Source organism: Podarcis bocagei (genome assembly GCF_964188305.1).
Source record: "Podarcis bocagei genome assembly, chromosome: 8".
NCBI lineage: Eukaryota > Metazoa > Chordata > Lepidosauria > Squamata > Lacertidae > Podarcis > Podarcis bocagei.
The window spans coordinates 30455551-30475719 of NC_138133.1; the positions used below are offsets into that span (position 1 = coordinate 30455551).

The window sequence follows — 20169 nt, forward strand, 5'->3', positions numbered from 1 at the left end:
TTCATTTATGTACCATATAAACAACATCAAAGTCCTACAATCTCTTATGTGATGTTTACTTGCAAGTTATGCTCCTTGCATTCTTTCTTGTCCCAGTACTTTTCCCTTTTCAAGTTGGAAGCAACACTGAAGCTTTTGACCACTTGGGCTGAATGGTTAAAAAGGACTCAAGACTGGAAGCAGCAGGAAATCAGAACAAGTGTTTATATCATCATGAGCTCGCAAGTTACCAAGAGAAAGGAGATGGAGAGTCCTGAACTTATAAACATGCATGAGCTAGTTACAGCCAGCATGGAGCAAGCCTGATGTTCTGATAATGCCTGCACCGTTGCTTTGCCATTTAACTTTTGGTTAAACATGCTGCATCACTTAAGATAAGCTTTGAAATAACTCGGTTGTCAGAGTTAAAAGTCCGTAATTTATAACCAAATCTCTTGTTAAACATTGGCCTAGTGTTCGCCTCAGCTTCAGTATTGCCCTCAGCTGCAGAGGAAAGCAATCAGGGCTCAAAGACCAAGGGAAAGTCTAGGTGCATGGTATCTACGTTATACAAGAATGCAGTATTTTAGACTCTGGACTTTTGTGCCATGTAAGCAGTACAGACAGGAGCTTTTAGTTATCGTTTCCACGCTGTTAGGTACTTGGCTGAATTTCCAAGTCATGAGTCTTTTCTTAGTTATCATGGAATGCCCAGGGGTTGTTTTCTTAAAAAACACACACACATTGAGTTACATGTGTTGCCAGGATGGTGCAGTAAACTTTTACCTCACCTAGTTACCGGTACTTTGCCTCCTAAGAGCTGCTGCCATTGTGATTTCTGTGAATAAGAAAGTCATGAAAAGCATTGCTAGCATTGTCAGTATGTGATAGGATGAATTTACCCTTCCCCCATTTGAGTATCATTCTTCCAAAAGTTAGCACTGAGTTCCTATTTCTATTTGAACATATCTAACTTGTGTATGTGGATGCAGTATTGTGCGCTTCCTGTTTTGTAACACTGCAACAACCAAGAAACGCCTCCTAAATTTTTGGTAGGCTTCACCATGACATTGCCACATTCTCTTTCCAAGTGTAGCTTTATTAGCACCAAAGAGCATGCACTGCATAGACTCCCCTCCATCTGTAGAACTTCACAAGTTAAAACTAGTTAATTTTCCACCTAACAAAAGGCTTGGTCAAGTGCTTTGACTGGAGGTTGAAATTATTCCCAGAATTCAGAGAGCTATTAATGGCTGGCAAATAGAACAGCGTATATAATTCTATTAGCCACAGCATTTAAACTGCTGTTAACACCTGCCATTTCTCACCCACTTTCTTTGAAACCTGAATAGATTAGATATTCGCTATTCCAAATTTCTTACTGATACCATTTGTCCCATGCTTTGAAATTGGGTAAAATGCCTATATATATATATATATATATATATATATATATATATATATATATATAACTAGTCCTGTGGTTGTATATTCGTATTCTGTCTGTGCCTTAGGAAGACTTGCACAAAAGGTTAAACTGTCTTTATCAAATACTCCAAGCTCCTGAATAAAGTTTGCATTTAGCTTAACCTTTACACTTTATCTACCATATACTTTACTTTGACTTAGTTGATGGAATCACAGCAGGGCAAGGGGGCAAAACTAAACATTATCAATAGGTTATCAACTAGATTGTGCTCAGTATGGAAAATATGCATTGAGTGCATTTAAGTTTCCTTTTATCCGAAAGACTAATTCGCTTTTATTGGGTGTTTTTAAACATTTGCTGAAAGACCAGCTACTTTCTAAGGTAAACATCACTGTCAAACCTGATTCATTTTGCCATTTAAACAGCCTATGTCATTTATAATTCAGAATCTACCCACAAAGCCTAGCTCCACCATGGCTGATTCACCTAAAGCAGCTTACAAAATCCAGTTCTCTAGTTGTTAATGCCCACCCCATCCTCTTTTATTCTATTTTACACCCTCAATTGCTGTCAGTTACAGGTAGATGAAGTTAACCAGTTGCAAGCACCTTCATTTGGATCCTCCTAGGCTTTTCCACTGTCCAAGAGCAAAGAGCGACTAGCTGGGAGGGAGTTGTAAAGCAATGACATTTGGATCAAGTCATGCATGTGGTTATCTCATACTAACATTAAATGTAGACAGAAGCCTGCTCCTTATTTTATGCAAGCTTCATCTGCATCAAGCAATAGTGTGGTGTGAATGCAGAGAATACATAAAAGGGGGATAGGAAAGTTTCCAGGATCTTACTACAGTACCATGCTTGAACAATAGCTACAGATACTTCATGAATTTGTCCTTTTAAGGTGCAACCATATGCACACTTTTGATCTTTTTATGCCATTTACGTTGTATTGATGTTTTCATTGGCTTTAGAAATATGTATTAATACATGTTAATATGCTGTACACTGTCTCCTGACCATGTGAAGGCCATTATAGAAATATTTAAACAGGCGAAATATTGACAAAATGAATGTGAGGAAGCATAGTGTCAGTGTAATTAAACATGTTTAACCCTAAGAGCTATGTAGTATGGTTATGTTTTGTCATTGCGTAACAAGTGAATGTATGTTAAAATCTAATTAAATAATCAGAAATAAAATCATTTACACAATAAACTTCTGCCTGAGGAAATGTCCACTGTCTGCAGCTCTCCCCACCCCTCTGCCCTGTGAGAGGCTGCACAAGGATGGAGGTAACCAAGATGTGTCTGCTGGTGTCTTGATCTTTCTTGTAGTTAGCATTAATATGTAAGGCATGCAAATGAGGAACTACTGCAAAATTCTGTATATAAAAAAGTCCTTTATTGACCTGAATATATAAAAAAGACAAGTTGTCTACCATAATAGGAGTTCTTGCTTCATGTGGAAAGAAAACTTTTTACAAAGTGAAAAAATAAATACCTTTTGGAGTAAGGTTTATACGCTAATGTGCCATAAAAAAGTAGAGCTTTAATATTTTGACAAAATGTCTGTGCAAAGAAACAAATGCATACACACATTACTGCTACATTAAGGCAATATGAAAAGTATATTCAGAAAGTCTCAGTAAAGTGACTTTTCTAGCTTTCTTTTTAGCTAGTATTGCACCCAAACATGGTCATCTAGTTTTCAATATTTTGGAGCATTCACTAGCTGACCAAAGTCCAAAATGCCCAGGGACAGGGTTTGTGGTAGAAGGTAAGACGGTTTTAAGAAAGAATAATTTAACACAGCTGCATTTTAGAAAACCATATTAACATTATACTGTTTGAGAATACATTTCTCCCAACACAAGGCAGATAAACAGAAACAAGTACAAGAGAAACAACTGACTCTCGCAAGAGAAAAATGTTTAACAGATGTTCAAAGTTACTTTTTTAATGTAAGTATTTCAGCATTTTCTTCTCGAGGTGCCCAACAGGCTGCCAAATTTACTCAAAATCTTTATAGTAAATTTTGCAAGTTACCTATTTTTGATGAAACAAATACAACTATTTGCTTAAAGCTTTGCAATCTTAGGTTCTTAAATACAAAGATTTAAAAATAGTTTCTTCAGTGAGACTAAAAGCAGAAACTAAGTTACTGTGAAATAACAGATGTAGATATTAAAAAACTAGTTTTCCTAAAAGATAAATGGAGTGATCATGCTAAATAAAGTAACTTTAAAAACAATATTTATAATTGCAAAAACAGGCAGTGTTGCCCTTGCTGGATACTACGGAGTAACTTTTCATCTTTCCTCCTCTCAGAATTTTTTTGTATATTGCCATTTTATAAATAAATGCTGCTTCATGTGACATGAGGTTGTCTACAAGTCATTCACAGTTATACCCATAAAACAAATTCTCTGAACAGAGATCGTTCCCTATTCTCCCCTCCCTCCCCCCATAGTTTTGTTGCGGTCATTTTGACTATAATTGCTGGCAGATGCTGAAGTGACTGCTCACCTTCACCATCAACGGAGTCGGAGAAAACATTAGTGCAGTATTTTGGAAGTACAAGATAGTTTAGAAGCTTGTATAGTGTACATCTTCCAGTGATAACATAGAGGTCATATTACGGTCAGATTAAGCAGGCTGGTGTGGGTAGGCAAATACACATGCTGGACGTGCTCTACTCGAGATCTGCAAACTGGACATGACTAGAAGGAAAAAACAAAAGTTGGAACATTTATTCACTGTTGTTAACAACTTTATGGCTAATATAAGGGTTTATCAGTTCACGTAGCCTGAAGGTTCTAACACTGTTTTTCTGCTGATATATATTTAAGTTTTAAAAATACTTGTCACAAAAGCAAGCCTTAGCAGATTTATACGAATGTGTTCATAACTAGAACATATATGCTCCAGAATCTAAAGTAGAAATCATATGATCTCCATGTAAGTAGTACTGTTTAATTTCAAGATGCCACAAAATGTTGACAAATGTGAAGTTCCAAAGAATTTGAAGCTTATGCCTAATATTTTCAGCAATTTCACCAAAATCTGTGTTACTTACCTGGTAGGTCAAATTAGCCATTTGACAGGGTATTTTAACTACTACTAAGGAATATCTCCATCTTCTCTCAACAGTATGCCAAAGAGTCTAAGGCTATACACAGCTATTAAATGCTATGAACCGATGTTCCCTTCTATGTCTGTTTTGTCAACCGGTTTGAGAATTTGTTTTAAGTATGGAGAACAGCAAAATACTTGGAAAGGTAGTGACTCAGTTGTCACATCACATTATAGCATAGCTTAAAGCCAAGTAAGGCTTAACAGAAATGAACTGCATTCTGGTGCACTACTGCTGTGACACCATGCTACGAATATGACAAGCCAGAGAATGGCTTGCTGTGAGGTCCAAACTTGGGCTTGCAAGTGTTTGGTTTTTGGCTTACCACTTACAGTTTATTTGGCCAAACAAGCCAGAAGCCCAAGTTTGGAAATCACAAGTCAAGCTCTGGTTTGTTCCTTTGCAACTGGGCCGGACCCTGCGATCACCGTATGAGGCCCTTCTTCATGTGCCCTCACCACGAGGTACAGAGGGTGGCAACATGAGAATGGGCCTTTTCTTTTGCATTTGGATTTGTTTTTCTAAGGTCCTATACTCTGGCTTAATGAGGGAATGAACAGGAAGGTGATGGATGGAAAGCGAAAAACTGTATTAGAGGCAAGGAATGGAAGATCTCGCAGGGTGGGAAGCTGGAAGAAAAAGTTCCCAGGTGAGAGATGGGAGGGTCCGTCCACTTTTATGTGACACAAGGGTTAAGATTTATCTCTGAAAGAGGACTTGGTATTTTCTTCTTTTCTTTAGATTAATTTTTTTATTGTATCATATGCTGAAAAGTTTCAATATTTTTTTTTTTAAAAAGGAGGGGGAGAGAGAGAATTGTCCTTTTCTGCAGTGGCTCTGTGTGTGGAATGCTCTCCCAGCACCTTCACTACATATCTTTAGGCATCAGGCAAAAATGTTCCTCTTCTCCCAGGCCTTTGGCTCATTAAACAATCTGACTTTTTAAAAAGTGGGTGGGTGGGTGCACGCACAGGGGAAGGCTATTGCTTTGTTTGCTTTCACTATGTATTTTTGTGTTTTTATACTCTAATCTACCCTGTGATACTGAGATGAGAGGCGGTATATAAATCTGATAAAAATAATGCAGCAGCAGCAAGGGAGGAGAAACATGATTAGAGCATAATGTATCAGCCCACTGCTCATTCACATTAAGCCACAGTTGTTTTATACTATGCTTTCATTTAATGTAGAAATCAGACCAATAATTTAACATGAGATTCAATGTTGTTGTAATTAGCTTTATAATTACCTGTAATTGTGCAGCACATGACTCACAGCACACGGTGTGACCACATGGACAAAATGTTGAATTTATTTCTTCTTCACAGCATACCATACATAGTAGGGATTCTTTAAGCTTCCGTAACTTTTCTTGAAGGGCTTTCATCTGCTGGCAGTTGAGACCTTCACAGCTATCACAGTTCATACTGCTTTCTGAAGACTTAAGGGGAGAACTGGGCGGGCTCTGGTCGCTTCTCGAAACAAGATCCACAATGCCAGCATTGTAAAGGGCTCGCCTTGCATGATCATAAGCTTCCTTAGATGTCCGCTTAATATCAAACACATACTTTTTGCCGAGATTAATATTCTCATTCAGGAACAAGGATGCTAAATGGCCCTTTAAGTCTCGACTGTACTGCATCATAACAGCACTAGTAACAGTGTCACACCTACCAGAATGGGGAAAAAAACCAAGTATAACTCAGTCAAACTGAACAAAAAGGTGAAATAATAGGTTCTGTTTATTCAAAGAATTCGAATACTGTAATTGCAATGAGAACATGGAAGACTATTCTAAAAACAAAACAGCATTCCTAGTTTGAATACTTCCATTCCCTAAAAGAGAATAGTTTGAAATGGGTTGGTACAAGTTTGTTAGACCAAAGTTACATGAGAAATTAATTTAATGTATGTTTAGGAAGTGTTAACTTTATTTTGTGTTCATACAAGAGGTTTCTTCAAGCACTTCTTCCCACTTCAGATATAAAAGAATATTCCTAACCAAAAAAATTAAATCCACTCCGGAGGCAGCAGAATAAAATGAAACCTTTTATTTCACAAATATTAAAGTTTACACTATTGTTATATCAACTAAAAAGAGAAACCTAAGCACTTATGCAGGAAATATTTGATGCATTTGAAACTGGATTTGTTTTCTAGAAATACAAACCTGTAAAATGCATGTGTTTCTGTTATCGCTCTGTACAGTCCACTAGCTGCTCTGGTGCTGACCATCTTGAAAAGGTGAACTATGCTATTGCCAGATTCCTTTGTGACAGTCAAGTACACATTCTTTCCAGACTGCGTTGCCATCTGAACAACTGGGTATGCAATCCTGTAAGGAAGACAAGTATGTTAAAGAACAAGTCCTGTACTGAGAGCCTAAAAGGACTCTGAGGAACAACTACAGGCCAGCTATAGTTTGGCAGGGTACATTTAAGGTTAATACTAAGCTAGAACAATATAGCTTTTAAATTTATTTATTTAATAATATATAACCTACATAACAAGTGTTTCCAAAGCGTAAAGCTAGATTATGAAGAGAACAGCGTAAATAGCAAAAATATAAATACACAAGTATAAAAAGGTCTTTAAAACATTAAATTACAAGATCCTGTGTAGTATAAAATGTAAAATGGTTCGTTACTCTTCAGAGAAAGCCCACTTAAAAAGTTAAGTTTTCAACAGTCATCTGAAAGCAAAAATGTTAGGTGCTGTTTCCACAAAGCTGGAGTCACAACACTAAAGGCCTGGTTTCTAGTTCATGTCAGGCAGACCTCTGGAGCATAACGAATCCTTAACAATGCCCATTTGGAGGAATGCAATTGTTAGGTAATGATATATGCGTCAAGGCAATCTCTTAAGCAATCTGGTTCCACATCATGCACTACTGGAAAGAAACAAAGCCACCTACAACCATTTCGACAGCTTAATCTATAGCACACGGGGGTGGGGAATCTCGAGCCCATGGACATGATTAGGCATGGCATCCTTGCCATTCGGCCCTTGAGATGCCCATCTGCCCATATATGACATGAGTGAAGAGCAGGTAAAGTCAGTGCTTGGATGAATGGGGCTTTGCATGCACTATTAACCTGCTGCTTGTAAAGACCCAAATGGCTGAGGATCACCTGACACTTGGGAGGTGTGGGGTTGGCGAAGGGGAAGTCCTATTGGAGAAGGGCACCCAGGTGAAGTTGAGCATGAATCATAGAGAACAACAGGTAACAATGGTTGAATCACAACAGAGGTGTATCCCCCGCAACTCTTCTGAACCTTTTAATGCAGTTTAGTAAGCATTTATTACCTGTTGATGGGAGTGAAGTCATCTTTACACATGGCAATACCCTCAGGACCAATTCCAATAAAAAGTTTCTGCCCTTCACTGTCTCTAACAGAATGCCATTCCACCCCATAGTTCTCCAGTGTTGACACAATCTGTAAAACTTGATACTCTGCTGAAGCTTGGGTGAGGCCTTCAAGTTCCTTATGCTTTGCAGTAATACTGTAGGTGACAAAAAGTTGAGAATAGGTTAATCATTCAGCCATGCATAAGCAAGGTACAGTGTTTAAAGACATATTCAATCAACTTCATGAACATTTTATAACTCTTAATGATTTACAAGATTTAAATACTGGCTTTTATCAAGAAGATCTCAAATGTTATGAATTTTATAGATTTATTTGTAATGATACATTGTTAAGTATATTTTTTGTCTTTATTTAAATGTAACTAAGTATGGTATTACATAATATTCAGAATTAAGGTTTTACATGGTAACACATTAAACAGTTGTTGGTAAGATTAGGTGCCTTTTGAGAAAAACGAAATTAAAAAATTTGTTGAACTATGAATGTGGCTTCATGCTTTAAAAAACTCAAACACTAATTGAGGAACAATCTCACCACACTTAAACAATTATAAATCTTTACTCAGTTCAATAGGAGATGTAAACATTTTCAAATTCTCCTATTGAGACCTGCCTTTTAAAAAAATATTTTATTTAATCAGTCTAAGAATCAGGAAAATATATTATGGTAACACACAGGTAACATATAGATTCAAAATTAAAATCCTTAAATATCATGAGTACTACAGAAAATGAAGAAGTCTTAGATATGACTGTGTTAGCATAAATCCTGCAAATAAAAATATGTGGTTTGCACCTGCAGTGGTTTTGCCAATAATATGCATCTGAACAATTATTTCAGCCATGGTAATGTTCTTAGGAAACAAACCCTCTTACCTGTCCAAAACAGTAGTGGTAAGCTCCTTTGCACAGAACTCTTCATAATGATATTTGGCAGTATTTTGATTATAATCACCAAACTTCAACTGGGCAAGTAGTGCACTAAGTTCAATTGCATGTTCAGAAGAACACTGAAGATTACCAGCCAGAAGATCCTCCTCTATATGCAAGAAAAACATGTGCCTAAAAGGAAATTAATTAAAAAAGTATTAAGTCATATTTAGTAAAATATGTGACAGAAATAGGTCTGCTCCTTCTTTTAAAATTTACAAGATATTGTTCTGATTTCCCTATCTGTAAGAATTGGAAAATAAATTACAGAATACCTCAGTGATATAGAATAAATTGAAAGTCTGATTCATCTTGAGACATTGAAATAGAAAGACAGTATTAAAGATGAAGTTTTAGTCGAAGTGAGTGAACAGAACAGCATCTATTCTAAGTTTATTTCCAGGAAGGAACAGGAGTTTAGTCAGGGGAAAGGTCCTTTGCATGTGACTTCACATATTACTGAAGGATGATGGCAACTTACAATCATAAGGCACAATAAAACCCACTATGAATTGTTGAGGATACCTCCACTGAAGATCAAGGCATAGCAAACTGAAGGCTTTAAGGTAAAGAAAGGCAAAGATTTGAACTGCCCCACCATCACAGCTGCATTGCCAGTTCAACACATACCGAACACACATAAGCTGGCAGAGGTTGGCTTGTCTGTACTGAGTGTTTCTCAGATATTAAGGAGGTCCCTTCTGCACTATACATTTAAAGCAGTATCATACCACTTCTCCAAAGCAATATCATGGCCTCCCCAAATAATCCTGTAAACTGCAGTGAGACTAGTTAGGAGATCCCTATTCCCTTCCCCTATTCCTTTTCCCAGGAGACTGTGCTATGAAAGGGGTATCAGTCTCCTAACATCTCTCAAAACTCTTAACAAACTTTAGTTCCCAGGATTCACTGGGGGAAGCCATGACTGTTTAAAGTGATATACTACTTTAAATGTACAGTGTAAATGGGGCTGAGGGGAATAAGAAATCTGTCATGAGCAGTGTTAGAAACAGATATGAAAGCTAGGAACTAAATGGTACCTTAAACCTAGGTTGTGGGTGCCACAATGGAGTGCCTAGGTGAGCTTTTTTTGTAACAAGAATACAAAGCTGAAAATGAATGAACTACAGCTAAAATCTTAAGTTCATTTTTACATGGTCTAGTCCTCACCTGAAGACTACAAAAAACAAAGCCATACTTCCCCTGCCCACCTCCCTAATATTCTTATGAGGGTCTCTTCTCCAGTCTTCAGAGAATGGCTGGAAGTGGGGAGGCAGAAAAAGGTCCCCCTTTTCTTCCAGTAGTGGCAGTTTTAATCTGAAATCTTAGGCTCAGTACTGCACCCAGAGCTCAGACACTGCTTGCACTAATGAAATTCCCTTTCACAAAATGTGCTTAAAATAATGGGTTGTTTCGAACACTGGTTATGAGTCTATTATATTCTATTAAGTATCTGGTGATACTGTAGTTGTCTCACATATCAAATTAGAAATACTGTTGCACCTACTAATATATAAGTGTATTGTGAATCAGATCTTGCCCTCCTTCTAGTTCATAAGTGGAAAGATGGTGGTGAGGACTTTCTCTTGGAAAGATCTGTTGCAGAATTAAGATCCTTTTTTATAATTCCTTTTAAAATCATAACTGAATATTCTGGCCAATATTGGTTATAACTCATGGGACTGCAGGTAAGACAATCGCCCACTAATCTGCGAGGGAGTTATAGTACAAGATAGATGCCAGCTTCTGTGCAAATAACTCTTGTCAATAATGCTAGGTTTTTATTAGTTTACCAGTAAAATAGAAAACCAATTTTTAAGTTTAAAATACATGGATCAGAATCTGAAAGAGTCTTCTTTCCCCCTTGAACCTCCCCCTGAACCTTACCCCAGAGCCCAGCGGCCCCTTTTGAGTAGAATGGAATGGGAATGGCGGGATTGCCAACTGCTCCCCCCCAATGCACATTTAGTAGTGCACTGAGGCAGTAAGCCACTGTTTGAGCAGAATGCCTCAGCTTTATGGGGGGAAACAGAAGCCGATGGCACCTTGTACGCCTCCTTCTGGCAACTCCTGCACCCAAGCTGGTGCCACAGGTTTTGCTCTGCTTTCATTTGGACCACATCAGCGAGGCCAAGGGAGGGGTCCTGACTTCTGCGCAGCCCAGGACCCTCCATACACACTGCCCAGGCTTGCACCCTGGGAAGGTCACTTTGGTGCTAACACAGCTGTTTGAAGGCACACTCCATTGTCTCTTGAGACACATGGATGCCAACAACAAAAGGTAGGAAGAGTTATCTAGATCAATGTGCAAGAATCTGAGCAGGTGGAGAGTACTGTGGTTTGTAACACAATACCTTTTATTTACTTCCTAAAATTTATACACTGCTTAACTGTAAAGAAAACAACAACCTCAAAGCGGTTTACAAAAAGGTAAAACAATAAATCTGCCAAGAAGAAGAATCACCCTCAACAATTTAAGACTTTCAAAAAGTTAAATTAACAATAGGCTAAAGACAGCTTAAAACTCACAAACATTTTCTAAACATTAGGGCAAACTTGTCCAAACAAAAATGTTTCAGCAGGCACCAAAAGGAGTATAGTGAAGGCACCTGCCTGACATCAATAGGCAGGGAGTTCCAAAATGTAGGTGTTTCCACTAAAAGATTTTAGTTCCTATAAATGTGGAATGGGTACTATGTGGCACCCACCTATAACAGTGCCATTTCTGTCAATATGGTTGAGTGGGCATATATGCGGTAAGGCAATCTCACAGGTATCTAGCCATGTAAATTGTATTAAATTGTGTTTAATTATTGTAACCCACTCTGGGACCTTAGGGTGAAAAGCGGGTAATAAACTATTATTACTGTCATATTGTACAATGGCAGAGGCGGCAAGATTCCCAAGCTTTGTTCATCATTGTCGATTGATAAGGGAGGGGAAAGCTTGTTAAACTATGCTTCATGTAGTTATATGGATTCAACACTTTTTTCAGCAACCACCACAAGATTTAATTGCACTTGGGCAAGACAGAACACTTACCTAGAAAAAATATATGTAGACTGCAAATTACAAGTGTGAACTGTACTGTACATGCAAATTCAACAAGCCAGTTTTAATGCAGCAAGCTGTTTGAAACAAATTTAAATAGCTCACTAGAATGGCCAGAATTCTGATTTTATCTCTTCGGAGATCAAACTGAACTTTAGTTCTTAACTAAAAAGCTAATACACTAGATGTTAGAAAGTAAAATGGAATTAATGGTTTTGTCATGTCCTTAATTATAGTAGCTGTTTAATTTCTGACCACTCACTACAAAAAACAAATTACTTTATTCCAGTATTCTAAATGTATTACTACTGAACTTTAACAAGAAGTTCTAAAGGATAAAATTTAATATAAGAAGTTTCACATATTTACTCAACGTCAACAATGCTTACTATTCCAAAAGTAGACAAAAGTTTAGACTTGTTACTTCTTCACAAAAAGCCTCGACCACAAAAGCAGAACTTTCTTCCCTGAAGCAACCATTTCAGACCAATCAGGAGTCGAATTTCCCCAGAAACTCGGCTTTCTTCCAATGCAGCAGTCACAGATTCCATAGAACAGCCTGGCAGCTATTAACAAGGGTTACTTTCAGTCAATGACCTACAGTTACATTGTTGTTGCTTCTCTAGAGCAGCCGCCACACATCCTTCAGTGCTGCCTTCACGGTTAGCAAGTAAAACACAGCCACACCCAGAATAAGTTTTGAGACTAAACTTTCTCATTGCAACTCATTTCTGAACCTTGGATTTCTTGATTACTATCCTGTTTTTACCTAAAAACAAACTACCAGGCAGCTCCATGAAGCTTCCCTGAATTCCCTGGAATAAATCCAAACTCAAAAAAATTTCCAATTATATAGATGGCTTCCCAACACCCTGGCACAATTCCTTTTAAAAGTTAAAGTAATTACAGGAGCATCTTAATTAAAGGTTTTTTTTTGTTTCTTCTCCCCATCCCCCACTTTTTACAATATTCAGGTACCAGAATACTGTAAAAACTATGTATCCTGAAGCATTTCAACTTAGCACATGGACTTGGAATAAAGGTGTTCATATTTAAGGCCATGAAATTTCAGCTGACACACTGTTTGGGCTTCTTTTCCTGGTTATAAATTACTATAGTAGAATATGGGCAAATATAATAACAATGATTTGCTACTGTGGAAATCTAGGTTTGAAGAATTATTCAACCTATTAATTAAGTAAAACAGCAGAACAGCAATCAGTTTCACACTTAATGTCATGTTCTCAAGCCTATTAAAAGCAGTTTCACGGGTCAAGTCAAATCAAAACAGACCATTACGTCTTCAAAATCCAATCTAATTCAAATTTATGTGGAGAGTGCTCTAGGGTTGAACTCTTGAAATTTATAATAGCCAGCTCTCACATCTCTCTCACACATATACAAAACTTCCATTTACAAATACATATTCACACAATGGTTGATACTTCAAAAGAATAACCTAATCTCAGTACACTGTTTTCTACACAAACAATATGCAAATACAAGGGAACTGATCCTGTCACTGCTCTCAAACTGATGCCTATTCTTTTTCAATAGCACAGACTAAGTGAGGATGAAACATCAACATTGAATCTCTTAAGCCTGGAGGACTATACACTACGACAAAGAGAATGGGTCCGTCCCCCCCACACTGGTACTCTCATTCTTTGGAACTTGCCAACATTCATAGCCTTTCAAAGCAGTTCAGAAAACTGTTGCTATATTAACATATGACAGGATGGAACTCCTGGTCTTCACTTTGCAAGTCTAGCACAAAAAATGTGTGAGTGTTAAGGTTTAAAAGTCCCAGAGAGCTGTAAGCCAGATTTTGCACAGTAACTGTAACAGAATGAAAAATATCCCCAAGTTATAATGCACAGCATTGTTTTCTTAAAAGTAAAATATTAACCAAAGTGATTCATGTAAGAAATATTGTTCCATCACATGCAATGAAAGCTTTTGAAAACATGATACACAATACAGGAGGTCTGTGCACTTAAAAAAGAAAAGAAAAGAAGATGCAGCCTGAATATTAAAAAGCTGTACGGATTATTCAGAAGTATTTTAGTCCATAAAATATTAGCAGCCCTGCCATCCCATGAACCTAGCAGCATCCAGATTCGCAAGCTGCCTGCCTAACAAATAGTTAATTCATTGTTACATTAGAATAACATTATGAAGAAAGCATGAGAACAGCATAAATGCATTCATGGAAGAGTTGTGATTATCTGCAACCATCTATAGCAGGCTACAGTTTGGAGGTGAGCATTTTTCTACAAGAAAATGTATTTTAATAAAATCTCACCATGCTACTGAAACATTTCATCTTAAGAATTATATGGCTGGGTGAAATTTTATCATGAAGGCTACCTAAATAAGCCCCATAGGGAATAAAGGTGGAGTCTTCCAAGTGCATTTTAAAAGTATAATTACACGATTTTTGTCAGTGTTTGAATTCAAGTGTAAGCTTAAGATAGCTACATATTTCCTAAAGGGAGAAACCAGCTGTTTTCTCTTTGTGGTTTGAAGCAGGGCCTAAACTTGTTTGAAACATTACTGTAATATGATATCAGAGCTCTGTAAACTGAAACACTGGGTGGAACAGTTTCCTGCTATGAACATTTTAAAACGACCTGCAATAACACTGCTAAGAGGTTACTATCGGGCAAACACTTTGTGTTACTTCCACTTGTAGAAAGGCTCCTATAATTGCAGGAGGTACTACCCAGGCCTATATATGAACATACACTGCTATGGTATGTTTTATTCCCCATAACAAATACTATTTTACAATAAGACCTTAGCTTCAGATTCAGTTCTACAGACACATTCATGTCACATTCTAAACTTCTACTGGAGAGTTGCATATATTGAAAATAAAGTATGAACAGGTCTCACTGGGAGTTCTTTCTTACCTTGTCTGTTCTTGCAATATGAGATGGGGCTCCACAAAGAACTTGACACGTAGTTTCAGTCTGTAAGGAGGCAGACCATCCATCTGCTGGGATATTCTATTTCGCAAATTCAGCCACAAATTCTCTCCTTTGCTGCCTGTGAACTGGAGTCCGAAGTAATCAACTTCTATAATGCCCAATCGTCTACAAACCTATGATTAAAAATTGGAGCATCATAAAAGTTAGTACAAGAATCATCATGAAGTAGTGTGGCAAGACGTTGTTTAACAAACTACACGAAGTCCACAAAACAATATGCCACTTGATACTGGTGGAGCTGATAAACAAGCATATACTACAAAATGACAAGCTAAATCAGATTGCTCTTAGGGTGCCAGAACCAACACCTCATACCTAAAGCTTGTAGAAAGAATGACCCTTCTGTGCAAGAACATTCACCATGTTGTAAACACCAAGTCCAAAGACTTGGGTCTCCTGCCAAAAACATGTACAGTTGGGTGAACGTTCTGGGTTAAATGAGCATAAACAATGGGCGCAGCTGGACCACTGCATAAAACCCTGAACTTCTCCATGCACAGGTTGAAAGCAGACGGTTCAATCAATCCCACGCTCACATGTGCCATGTACATTTACACCACGTGGTGCCAACGAAAACTAGAGCCTTGCAGGGTTCAGTTGCCTGCCGCAACAAATCTAACGATTAGTCCACATGCCTTGCCAAGCACAGTATTCCCCATGCAGGGGCGATACATTTTGGGGGGGCAGTCAAGTCACCTGCCATCGCCCCTGCAAAGTGCCACGTGGCTAATGCTAGTAAAAGGGGGGGAATTTCAGGCTGTGGGATGCGGGGGGGAGGGAGCCGCAGCTCAGTAAGCAACGCGTGGGAGGCAGTCAGAGCAGCAGCGTCGCTGCAGGCTCCGCAGCTCCGAGGCCGTTGCATCCCCCTCCCCTTGCCTGCATCCCCCCATCCCGATCCCCAGCTGCTCTGTGTCCAGTCCCACCTAGCACGAGAAAAGGCGGCGGCTCTCGTTCGGAGAATCTCGAGGCGAAGCAGAAAGCGCGCGAGAGCGTCGCGGCTCGTGGGTCGCGAGCTCCTTCAACGACCATTCATGAACCAACGGCGGGTTGCGGGAAGGGGGGGGGGGAGAGAGAGAGAGAGAGCGAACGCGCGCGGCTCTTCACCTGGTCGAGGCAGTCTTCGCCGTTGGCCTTGGCCTCTACCTCCACCTCCATCACCACCGCGTCCGGCCTGGTCACATAGCACAGCATGGCCGCTGCCTTGTCGCGAAGACGCGCACCGAAGAGCCCCGGCTGCCTCGCGGCTGCCCACCACCACCCGCCAGCCCGCGCCCTCCCCCTGCGCTCAAACCTTTTCGTGCTTTGAGGCGAGCGGCAGTTGGCGCTCCTATATCTCTCCTCGGCGCGCTCCCCTCCCTCCTCAGCCCCCGCCCTCCGAACGAAAGCGAACCAATGCGCGCACGCTGCTCTATTTACATGCAGCCTTCCGAGCCAACCGAAGCGGCGGGGGAGGGTGGTGGTGGTTTGTTATTGCCAAGATAGCCTCATAGAGGTTGGCAGAGGGAATTTGAGGTTTCCGATTGCATATCGTAGGAGCTCCATGTGCGGGGCAAGAAGGGTGGAATCGAATAGGAATCGGTGAAAAAAGTGAAAGGGAAACAGGCACGGTTTATGTGCCATAGACGATGCCCGATGAGATAAAGCTTAGTTTTAAAGCACCCAGGAAGCAAGTCTTTAGTTCAAGGTCATCATATGTAGCCACCACTTCCATTATATATGTCCTTTCCCAATTTCTGTTAACAGGCACATACTAGGAAGGCTTATCCTGTTAGTGCTAGGCACTGACTGGAAATGACCATCTGAATAATATTTACCTGAATATTTACCACAATAGTTACTTACCTGATTTCTTATTTTAACTTCGTTATTTGGTTTTCATTGTAAGAATTTATTTACAGTTCTTGTGAACTGCACTGATTTTTAATGAATTAGCAGTATAGATATTCTATAAATAAATTAAGGGGCAAATCCGAAGAAAAGTATTTTTAAGGCTGAAATCCTATCCATACTTGTGTAAGAGGAAGTCCCACTGAACTACTTTTGAGTAGACATACATAGTTAATAAAGTAACAGCAATTATACTGACTGTGATCTAAAATATGGCATGTAATAAACCATATATATTTATCAGATAAATAGGACCATCCTTAATATGAATAGTAATTGCAACAGCATCATGCTGTAAAACACTTTATAATAAGAACAACTAGCATACAGCTTTTACTGTTTGACATTTTATTATGTTTTTATATGTGCTGGAAGCTGCCCAGATTGGCTGGGGAAACCCAGCCAGATGGGCAGGGTATACATAAAATTATTATTATTTATTATTTTATTTTATTTTATTTATTACATGGGAGTAGCTGTATGGTACTCCTATAATGCACGCACCCCATTAAGATAGGAAGCATACTTAGCTCAATTTTTCTTAGAATATACTTTGATGAAATCTAAGTGATGGGTTGCATCACTCTCACAAGATTTTACTGTGTACTAAAAAAACTAATCAAGGTGTTCCAATCAGGGGTGTAAGATCTTTGTTAGATCTTTGGAACTGCAAGTAAGCTTGGCTATACTGTGCACATTTGTTGCTTAAGAAAACACTAAATGGAAAACGCAGATAAACTGTCCAACGTCATGTTTTACCAACAGTTCTGTTAATCCAGGAGAGGCAAAATAAAGAGTGGTATATTGGTAATTTGGTACTTAATCTTGCAATGTGGTATATACTGCTGTCTACTACTAATGCCTTTCTGCTTTTTCTGCACAAGACAAACATGCTAGTCTCTCTGCAATGCAAAAGAAGAGATGACATAAAACTTATCAGAAAACACTAGGATAACATTTTACTCTCCAAGGACATTGGCCATTTTCTTCGGAGACTCCAGCATGCAGTTGCTGCATGAGAACCAATAGTGATGCTTGATTCTATGTATTTTTGTCTGAATAGAGACAATTGTTTCCCGTCCCATTGCAGGTATTAGCTTAGCAATGCTAGCATGATTTTTATCATTTGTTAGGGTTGCCATACATATGGAATTTCCTAGACATTCAGCCCTCGTTAGCAGCATCTGGGTGGAAATCACTTAAATGTCTGGGAATCTCCGGATGTATGCCAGCCCATGTCAGTAGTGTAGATTTTGTGTTCATTTCATTTAAGAAAGCTCAACAACTTTGCCCAAAAACAAACAAAAAACAAACCCAAAACTTTTGTATCCGGATTTTCACTTTTTGAAATGTGGCAACCCTAATTTATTACCCCTGTAGTAACTTTTCATAAAAGTTACTGCTTATTTTTCACACATTTCAGCTCTGATTTGAATGGTCACAGGCTACACTTTTGCATTTTCTTGCCCTTCACCTATTACAATATTTATTTATAAAAAATATTTACCACTGTATCATAAAAATATATCACAGCATGCATACATACACACATACATACATACACCTTTACCTGTCAATGATTATACTTTATGCATCTGATCAAGTGGACTCTAGCTTATATATTTGCCACATTTTCCCTTGTTTCTTTTGATATATTACCCCTCTGGAAGTTTATTTCAAAATACTGTACTACAGCAAAAAAAGAGCTTCCGTCTCTGCCTATTTTCATTTTCTCCTGCAATCTATATGCAATTCCATCCTCTCATCCTGCATATGATAGATTCTGCAGATTGTGGGGAACCTTTTTTATTACCTTGGTTACTGTGGGGGACTGTGCTATATTATCCTCAGTCATTGTTGCTTGCAACCGCCACCTAGTGGTGCCAATTACAAAAAAACAACAACTAAGGTCATCTTAAAACAAGAGTCTCCCACTCCGCCCTGCCCAAACCTGCAGTTCGTTCAACTGGGACAGAGCTTTCCAAATTTTTCAGGTTGGTGACACACTTTTTAGACATGCATCATTTTGCAACACAGTAATTCAGTTTTACTAGCAAAACGGAGGTTAAACTAACCCCTTCCCAGCCCCAGGAGGAGCGTAGGGAGTATTTGCGTGACACACCTACACACTGCAGGCAACACACTAATGTGTTGCAACACACAGTTTGGAAAGCTCTGAACTAGGAGTATGAAACAATCCTAAGACCTTGCAGGGAGAGGGCAGAGTGTCTGACACTGTTGGGTAAGCTTGTATTGGATGCTGTTGACAAGCACTAACTTTCTTGGCTTGAAAAGGGCCTGGTTTCATTTCCATCATAAGCAGAAGCTCACTACCCTTCCTACTGAGGGCTACTTCTCCAGAGCTAGAATATGCAGCTCAAAATAATTTCGAAGTCACTTTTACATTTATTCTAACACAATGCTGTGTTCACTGGTGGAGGAACGGGGGTGCGGAGGCAGCGGGCCGCCCCCAGCACCACAATTCCGGTAGGGTGCCATCACGGTGCCCCCCAACACTCGCTACGCACTCCCCCATGCACTGGGCGCCACGCCCCCAGAACACGTGCCACGCCCTTGCGGGCAGCGTACCACACCCCCAGGATGCACACCACGCCCCCATGGGTAGTGTGCCACGCCCCCCCAGGATGCACACCACGCCCCCTGGGGCACCAGCCACACCTCTGCCTGCTCTCAGCCCCCAGCAGTGAAGCATGCAGCCCCGCCACTGGCTGTGTTACCTTTGGGGGGGGAATTGGCTCTCCATACTGTGCACCCCAATCCCTCAATTTATATGCCACTGTGGAAGAAACACAATTAAAGATATAAGTTTGCTGCTACTAGCACAGGATGCATTTCTAAGGTGCAATCTCCAAGCATAAAGCAGGGCTTCTTAATGTCTAGCAACAAACATTATGGCCAAGTCTACCTGGAAACCCTTTTTCTTGTGGGGGCACTCCCACCATTACTTAGTGCAGCGGTCAGCAAACTGAGGTCTGCGGGCTGGATCAGGCCCAATTGCCTTCAGGATCTGGCCTGCAGACTGTCTGTGGATCAATGTGGGGATTATGTTTGTTTGGGCTGCGCCATATTTTTTTCTGTGCCATTCCATTTCCCCCACCTCTCCCTCACACATACTGTGGCGGCGCCTCCTCCCTCCCTCCTCCTGGCTTCTCCCCGCCCTGCCTAGAGAAGGAAGGGGGCTGGGTTGAGCGCCATTTTAAGCAGCCCCTCTCCAGAGCCAGCCCTTTCATGCTGCTCATCTTCCTTCTGCCGCCGCCCTGGCGCTCCTGTGGGCCAGAGAGCAGAGCAGACGAGCTCGCTATGCCTACCCACAAGAAGCAGAAGCAGCGGTGGTGGTGGCAGCCCCTGGGAAGGTAAGCACAGCAGTTGGGGAT

General features: G+C 39.8%; 2 protein-coding genes across 5 annotated transcripts in view; one reads left to right on the forward strand and one right to left on the reverse strand.

Annotated features, from left to right (window-relative positions):
* Positions 1–2789: 2789 nt before the first annotated feature.
* Positions 2790–16172, reverse strand: MYLIP (myosin regulatory light chain interacting protein). Of its 2 annotated transcripts, none has more exons than XM_081205703.1 (7): positions 15992–16172; positions 14810–15000; positions 8790–8975; positions 7850–8047; positions 6713–6877; positions 5792–6212; positions 2790–4129 (listed from the first exon to the last, which is right to left on the reverse strand). In XM_081205703.1, the coding sequence occupies exons 1-7, from the start codon at positions 16076–16078 to the stop codon at positions 4040–4042; spliced, it is 1338 nt and encodes a 445-aa protein (XP_081061829.1). In that variant the 5' UTR covers positions 16079–16172; the 3' UTR covers positions 2790–4039. The 2 variants fall into 2 exon arrangements, with proteins under 2 accessions (XP_081061829.1, XP_081061830.1); XM_081205704.1 differs by lacking the exon at positions 15992–16172 and adding an exon at positions 15203–15225.
* Positions 16173–17945: 1773 nt separating this feature from the next.
* Positions 17946–20169, forward strand: part of LOC308593773 (NXPE family member 3-like) — a 71709-nt gene continuing 69485 nt past the window's right edge. For 2 of the 3 annotated variants that reach the window (XM_081206439.1, XM_081206442.1), the window contains exon 1: positions 19507–20148. The gene's annotated coding sequence lies outside the window, so the exon portion shown is untranslated. Of the gene's footprint in view, positions 19017–19506; positions 20149–20169 lie in introns of those variants that run through there. The other variant, XM_081206440.1, reaches the window with a different exon arrangement.

Coding starts and splice junctions, on each gene's coding strand:
- MYLIP (XM_081205703.1), bottom strand. CDS start 16,078: ATGCTGTGCTATGTGACCAGGCCGGACGCGGTGGTGATGGAGGTGGAG. Junction 8,048..8,789: donor ACCACTACTGTTTTGGACAG/GTAAGAGGGTTT, acceptor TGTCACCTACAG/TATTACTGCAAAGCATAAGG. Junction 6,213..6,712: donor GAAACACATGCATTTTACAG/GTTTGTATTTCT, acceptor CCATTCTGGTAG/GTGTGACACTGTTACTAGTG.